Source organism: Cebus imitator, unplaced genomic scaffold (assembly GCF_001604975.1).
Source record: "Cebus imitator isolate Cc_AM_T3 unplaced genomic scaffold, Cebus_imitator-1.0 Scaffold83, whole genome shotgun sequence".
Lineage (NCBI taxonomy): Eukaryota > Metazoa > Chordata > Mammalia > Primates > Cebidae > Cebus > Cebus imitator.
The window spans coordinates 6,252,564-6,260,647 of record NW_016107398.1 but is presented as its reverse complement, the minus strand read 5'-3'; the positions used below and the strand labels follow the sequence as shown (position 1 = coordinate 6,260,647).

Sequence of the window (8,084 nt, the reverse complement as noted above, 5' to 3'; positions counted from 1 at the left end):
AAAAAAAAAAAAAAAACTGAGTGTGGCGGCTCACGCCTGCAATCCCAGCACTTTGGGAGGCCAAGGTGGGCAGATCCCATGAGGTCAGGAGTTGGAAATCAGCAGGACCAACACTGTGAAACCCCGTCTCCACTAAAAATACAAAATTCAGGGCTTGGTGGTGCATGCCTGTAATCCCAGCTACTAGGGAGGCTGAGGCAGGAGAATCGTTTGAACCCAGAAGGTAAGTCAAGATCACACCATTATACTACAGCCTGGGCAACAAGAGCGAAACTCCACCACAATTTAAAAAAAAAAAAAAGTGTGCTGGAATAACAACGTGAAAAAGAAGATTCTTGGCTGGGTGCGGTAGCTCATGCCTGTAAGCACTTTGGGAGGCCGAGGTGGGTAGACCATGAGGTCAGGAGTTCGAGACCAGCCTGACTAACATGGTGAAACCCTGTCTCTACTAAAAGTATAAAAATTAGCTGGGCGTGGTGGTGCACACTTGTAATCCCAGCTACTCAGGAGGCTAAGGCAGGAAAATTCCTTGAACCTAGGAGGCAGAAGTTGCAGTGAGCCAAGATCATGCCACTGCACCCCAACCTGGGCAACAGAGTGAGACTCCATTTCAAAAAAAAAAAAAAGATTCTTTACTGTCTGCCATATTGTTGAGTCTAGATTTGAAAGATGCTCGTACCAGGCACAGTGGCTCACACCTGTAATCCCAGCACTTTGGGAGGCCAAGGTGGGCACATCACTTGAGGTCAGGGGTTCAAGATCAGCCTGGCCACAAAGTGAAACCTGTCTCTACTAAAATACAAAAATTAACTGGGCATGGTGGCTGCACACCTGTCATCCCAGCGACTCAAGAGGCTGAGGCCTGAGAATCACCTGAACCTAGGAGGCAGAGGTTGCAGTGAGCCGAGATAGCACTACTGCACTTCAGCCTAAGCCACAGAGTGCAAGACTCTGCCTTAAAAAAAAAAAAAGATGCTCTCTAATACCAATGTTCCACCAATGTATCCATTATCCACTCCAGGCCCTGGCCTTGTCTTACACTTCTTCAGACAAGAAACTTTTTTTTTTTTTTTGAGACCAAGTCTCACTCTGTCGCCCATAGTCTATGGTCAGATAAGTAAAAGACTTGACCTGAATCAACACAACAATCCATCATAGGAATTCTGCAAAGATCCCAAAGGTTTTTCATCAACGGGAGATTTCTCTACAATCTTTTGCAGTCACCCTTCCCTAGGACACACTGGTAGGCAAACCAACCTGGAGAGTTAGCTAGATTCAAGAGGTGAGGATTTCCTTTGCTACCCTAAATTCCATGAAGTTCCAATCTCCAGTTAAAATATCTCTCTGCTACTTTGTGAATCACCATGTATCAAGCCCTTGTTTCTGTTATAAATTTATAATTAGATTTAGTCATAACTGTACAATATAACAATTATTGTTACTAATTTTGCCAGCGTACAGGCCTCCACTTCAAGTATGAAATACAAGGCAGGTCTCTCCAAGGTGAATCCTGGAGACTGACCTCACTAAGAGATCTTATTTCAGAAGTAGCAGGATGTTCATTTATTAGTGTTAAGAATCATCCTAACCACCTCTCCTAGCGACAGATGGATAAAGAGTTCCATATAACAACCTTGGGAACAATTCCAATTAGGGAAAGAGAAGCAAAACAAAACTACGGTTTTGAGCATATGAACATACACTCATTCCCCAAACACTTTTCAAAATGATAGGTTCGATCCTACTTCTAGGCCTTAGGGAATGATTAATAGTGCAAAATCCACACTGTCTATTAGAGCACTTTCCAAACTCTGTTTTCCTGCCTGTTCCTAACCAGGCTCCTGGTCAGGGGCTGTTTTATTTCCTTGTACTTCCATCGTTTAATAGTGTGTCTGACACGTAGCTGGTGCTCAAATGGCTGAATGACTACCAAAATGCCCATCCACGAGGCAGGCCCCCAAACCTGGCACTGTAGGTCAAAAATTAAACATATCGTCAAATGGCATGACCGCAGCCTGGTCCTTCTCTCCTCTCTGCCTCCAGAGGCTGCTAGCAGGTTGGTAAAAGTGCACTAAGCAACCCAGAACCTCCCGAAGTCCTGGAAGAACGGAGTGGGCTGTTCGACATGCCCAGGCTGCCTCTGTCCTCCAGGAATAGAACTCGATTCTCCTCGTTCTCCAGGGCAGAGGGGACCCGACTACTGCCCTCTCCTCTAAGCCCAACCTTGAAACGACCCTTCGCCAAGCTGGCCGCACAAACGCTCCACGACGAAGCCCAAGACTGGGCGCCCGGAGCTTCCCAGATGGGAGGCGCCGTGGTGCGCCGTGGGAGTCGTAGTTCCCCGGTGAGTTCCGCACCCGGGAGGCCTTGATGATGGGACTCCCGCTCCCAGAAGACCCCGCGCGGGCGCCTCGCCCAGTCCTGCCACCTTACCTGTTCTATGGACGTGACTGTTTCTACCGAGTCGTCCTGCAACCGCTCTCGCGCGTGCTCCGGCCTCAGACTGTACAGCGGTTCTGACCAGAGAGAGGAGGAAGATGGAGGGCAATAGTAGGTGAAAGAACTCGGAGAAGCCATGATCAGGAGAGCAGCGGACGATGTGTAGCACTCAGCTTCGTTAAGCAACAACGCGCCTTGAAACTCGAGCGGGCTAAGGCGCTACGGAAAGCGTGTAGAGGCAAAAAGATATTGAACGCGAATCTCTCCCACCTACACCATTTAGGAGTTACTGAGATACTGCCGCCCCCCGTTGGGCAGAGGCGCTGCTGCAAGAGCGCAGGCCCTTAAACGCAAGGCTGTCTATATCCGAATTTCATTTCAGAGAGATGGCGTAAGACGCCCCGGTTATGCAAATTGTTAAAAAGAACTTTAACAGTCTGCTAATTCTCAATTGCAATGCAATAGTTTTCAGTTTCAGGTGTGCAAGAACCAATGAATGTAAGTTTGAAAGCATTTGTGACAGCTCTACTGATTGTAGAGCTATTACTAGTAATAGAATTATTGGCCAGGCTCTGTGGCTCACGCCTGTAAATACCAGTACTTTGGGAAGCCGAGGCGGGTAGATCGCCTGAGGTCAGGAGTTCGAGACCAGCCTGACCAACATGGTGAAACCCTGTCTTTACTAAAAATACAGACACACACACACACACACACACACACACACACACACACACAATTACCCGAGTGTGGTGGCAAATGCCTGTAATCCCAGCTACTCGGGAGGCTGAAGCAGAAGAATTATTGTGCACCTTGGGGTACTTGGCAGCCTCCCAGGAGAAGGCAGCAGCTGCTCAAATGTGCAAGGCTGCTGTCTCAGTAACTCAGTGACAGAGGGAGGGGGCAATATAATTTTCTCCTACCTCTTGGAGGTTACAGTGCAGTAGTAAGAACTGAAATGCAGTAGCAGGACCAAGGATAAGTGAAACAAATAGTCAGTTCACAGATATTTATGGAACACCAGCTGTGTGTCAGGCATTGTGCTAGGTCTTAGGATTACAAAAGTGTACAAAACAAAATCCCTGCCCTTGGGAACCTTACATTCTAAGAAAATCGACAAAATTGAATGTATCCCATGCAATAAATATACGAAGATTCGTGATAAATGATATGAAGGAAAATAACAGGGTCTATGAAAGAGACTAAAGAGGTAGGGAACTAACTGAATTGTGTGGTGAGGCCAAGCTTCTCTGAGTAAGTGACCTTTCACTTGAGACCTGAAGGATGATAAAGAGTCATCCAGAAGAACAGTATGGGAAAGAACTAAGAAGGAAGAAACAGCAACTTTTAGAAGACATGTGCTGGGCATGGTGGCTCACGCCTGTAATCCCAGCACTTGGGGAGGCTGAGACAGGAGGATCACTTGAAGAGTTAGAACATCCGGGGCAACATAGCAAGACCTTGTCTCTACTAAATATCAAAAAAATTAGCTGGGTGTGGTAGCACATGTCTATAGCTCCAGCTAATTGGCAGGCTGAGGTGGGAGGATCTCTTGAACCCAGGCAGTTGAGCTATAATTGTGCCACTGCATTCCAGCATGGGTGGCAGAGTGAGACCCTGTCTCAAAAAAAAAAAAAAAAAAAAACGATAGCATCAAGTGACCCTCACCCTCATACCTCAGCCTCCTGAGTCTCTGGAACTACAGGTGTGCACCACCATGCCCAACTAGAATAAAATTAGAGTGGACTTAGTCAACACACTTGCCTCCATAACAACCAAGTTTAAAGTTGTGATTTTTAGGAAAACGCTGCTATCTTTGGACAAGCAATAGAAGAGAATTTCTTTTAGGGCGTGCATCAAAAGTACTACACCAAAAAGTATAATACCAGGAGATTAAACTGGGGGTGTTAGGTAGGAGGTTATAGAAGCTATGATAATAACAGACATTCTGGGTACACATGGAGACAAGCTTGACTCCAGCTCAGAGCATTTCACTCTGTTCCTACTCCATGTGACATGGGTCACATGTCTATGATCCAAGAATTATAGGCCAGCGTGACATTTGACAACCAGCCATTCCCCTGTTCTCTGGTAGTAAATGGAGGCACTCAGAAAAATTTCAAAGATGAGGCTGAGCTGGCCTAAAGACCTCAAGTGAATGAACACTACCACCATGTCCATTTTAGTGTTACTGTTGCTGAATTAAGACCTATAGGCACCAGAATGTTACTAAATCTGGGAATAAGGAGACTGTATGGATTAGGACCATGGATATGGCTGAACAATGTGAAATTGTCTTATTATATTGCCCCCTGTATTGGCATCTTACGGTCTTTCCCTTAGTTCTGTTTTGGGGGAAAAAAGTTGTCTGATAAGGTCAGGATCATATCTAAGGATTCAGCCTTTGTCACAAAGAGTTTCTTTGCAGGAGAGATGGAAACTTACCGCTTCAATCCTGAAGATTGTGCTATTGAAAGAATAGCTGGGACAGTTCTGTAACAAATTATGGCATCTGTCACAGGTGCACCTAAAGCAATTCCAAATTGTATTCTAGAAATAAAAATTCGTTTCCGAAACTCAGTCTCCTCTACAGTGGGATCCAAAAGATGTGAATAGGAACATGGGTAAGAGTCTCCTGCAAGATAGTGTGTTCTCATTCAATACATGTTTTTGAGTACAGGGTAAGTGTTGGGCATTGATCTAAGTGCTAAGGAGACAGCAGTGAACAAGCCAGACACAGTCTCGGCCATTATGGGTCTCATGATTTACCAGAAAAAAACACACATTAAACAATAATTACTGAATTGACTCTTTTATGGCAGTGGGAGAAATGGGATGAGGCAGAAAGAAGCACAGAGGGTTGTGAGCTTGCATGACAGGGGGACCCTAAAGTAGTCTGGAAAGCCTGGAAAGACTCCCATGAGGAAGTGAGTTAATTAACCCAGGGTATGGGAACATCCCAGGCAGAGGAAACCCAGTAACAACCCCAAATCAAGTGAAACCAGTAATGAAAAATATGTGGAGGCTGTGCTCCATGTAAGCAATGAGAAGACTTGGATTAAATAGCCCACTAGTTGTCCCTCCTCTTGGTTTAATATAACCACTCATTCAAGAAACAGAATGAACATAAATATTAATGGTACTATAGAGAATGATACAGTTAGAAAGGAAAGTCTTAGTAATGACAATATCAACTCCAGTTTGGACTGCAGATGGTTTATATTTATTTTACTCAAATGCCTGATACTCTTTTCTAAATTAAACTGTGATCATGTTTTTTTAAAAATAATATTGAAGGTAGACAGTGCTATTTTGTACTTTTTAAGAGCAAGAAAAAGAAAAACGTAATGGTCTAAATGAACCACTAGAGGTCGCTTCGGACCCGGGAGTGTACTTACCGAGTAAGCTTTAAAACTGCTCTCACCGCATTACTCATACAAGCCGTATGTCGGAAAGAATTGTTTCCTTTAATATCTTGTGAAACTGTGTAATAATACATATTGGAACATTTAGGAAATGGAAATAACTCACCTATTATCCTGCTAGGTAATTAACTTCCTCCCCACATTTACTGCCCACCATCATCTGTGCCCTCCTACTCTGCGGTCCTGTCCCTCCTGTTCCCCTAGATGGAATGACTGCCTTACATCCTACCTGGGGCCAAGTCATCTCCCTCCCTCATGCACCCCGCCCCCCCCCCCACCCACACACACACAAAGACATGACTATCGCAATTTCTCTTTCCTAAAACACCAAATTTTTCTTCTACTTGATCTTGCAGATCTCCCTCAAGCATGCCATTTTCTCATTCTTGGCGGCGCAGGGCGGGGAGGCGGGGGTGGGGCGGCGGTATTTCTAACCCTCTTGATTCCACTCCTCTAGCTTCCTCCCCATAACTCATTGGCAGAGACCCTTGAAAGAGTTGCTGCTATAATGTCTCCGGGTCCTCTCTTCCAACTCTCTCAAGCCCATTCTAATCTAGCTTTCCAATCAGTTCTTGTCAACTCTCCATTAAACTCCATGACACCGAATCCAAGGGCCCGGTCTCAGTCCCGATCTCGTCTTCCTTCTTGACTTCCCAGTAATATTTGCACGGTTGATCATTTCCTTCTTGAAACATATTGTTCTTGTGGTGCCTCGCACTGGTTTTCCTCCTTCCTTGTCTTGCTGTTTCTTCATATCTCAGATACCTTAGCTTGGGTACCCCAGGATTCAGTCCTCAGACCTCTTATCTGTCTGCACTCACTTGCCTGTGAGCTCAGGCAGTCTCAATGTTTTAAATAACAGCTGTAGGTTGAAAACTCCCTAATTTGTATCTCCAACCTGGAACTCTCTTGAACTCCAGAGTTCATGTCTAATGTCAATTTGCATTTCCACTTACATCTCCAATAGGCATCTCAAACTTAACATGTCTACAACAGAGCTGCTGGTGTTCCCTTCCAAACCTATGCACTCTCCCCCATCTCCGTTATGATAACTCCATCCTTCCAGTTACTCCAGATACCTTGGAATCATTCTGGCTGTCTCTCTTTTTCTCACTCCTTATAAGCTCTATTCTAAATATATCCAGCATCTGATCACTGCTTACCAATCCCACTGCCAGTGTCCTAGTCCAAGCCACCACCATCCATTACTTGGATTCTTGCATTAATCTCTTAACTGTTCTCCCTGTGTTCACTCTTGTCCCCCTGTACCCTAATACAAACTTGCTATAGACTGTTTAGGTCCCCCCAATATTCATATGTTGAAACCTAATCCCCAATATGAAGGTATTTGAAGGTGGAGCCTTTGGTAGCTGTTTGGGTCATGAGGGCAGAGCTGTGATGAATGAGATTCATGTCCTTATAAAAGAGACCCCAGAGAGCTCCCTCACTCCCTCTGCCATATAAGGACACATAGAGAAGGCATCACCTATGAACCAGGAAGCAGGCCCTCACTAGATGCCAAATCTGCAGGTGCCTTGATGTTGGACTTTCTTTCTGTTGTTTACAAGGCACCCGGTGTATGGGATTCTGTTCTAGCAGCCTCAAAGGGTCTAAGACAAAATCCAAAAGCCAGACTGAACTTTTTAAAATGTAAGCAAAGCCACCTCTTCACTCAAAGCCCTCTTCTCATCTCATTCGAAGTCAAGGTGGCCTAGAGGATCCCAGTCACCTCTCTGGCCCCTTCCCTTTGCCTTTCCACCGTACTCACTGCCTCAGCACTGGCCTCCCTGCTGTTCAGTGTATACCTGGCCGGCTGCAGCCTCGGAGCATTGAGGCTTGTGTTGCCTCTCCCTGCAGCACTCTGCCCCAGACATAGACATGACTTGCCTTCGCTTCTTAGAGTTTTTACTCAAATTCTTTTCTTCTTTTTCTTTTTTTATGAATCTTTTTTCTAAACATTTTTGTAGCGATGGGGTCTTCCTGTGTTCCCTGGGCTGATCTCTAACTGCTGGACTCAAGCAATCCTCCCATATCGCCCTCCCAAAGTGCTGGGATCACCTTTGTGAGCCACCACACCTGGCCCGGATTCTTTCGTCTAACCCCAATTCCCTTTTCTTGAGGTCTTTCCTGGCCTTCCCATGTAAAATGGAAGAGTCACCCACTTTGGTAATAGCTTCATCCCACTCCCTGCTTTATTTTTCTCCATGACACTCATCACCAGAT

General features: G+C 45.4%; 1 protein-coding gene across 1 annotated transcript in view; it reads right to left on the bottom strand.

Moving 5' to 3' along the window:
- The window catches only part of FNTB (farnesyltransferase, CAAX box, beta), a 76,624-nt gene extending 73,662 nt beyond the window's left edge, over positions 1-2,962 (bottom strand). Inside the window, exon 1 of the mRNA XM_017533836.2 lies at positions 2,434-2,962. Within this exon, the coding sequence (XP_017389325.1) occupies positions 2,434-2,577 (144 nt within the window). The 5' untranslated portion in view covers positions 2,578-2,962. The remainder of the gene's footprint in view (positions 1-2,433) is intronic.
- Between the last annotated feature and the right edge of the window lie 5,122 nt (positions 2,963-8,084).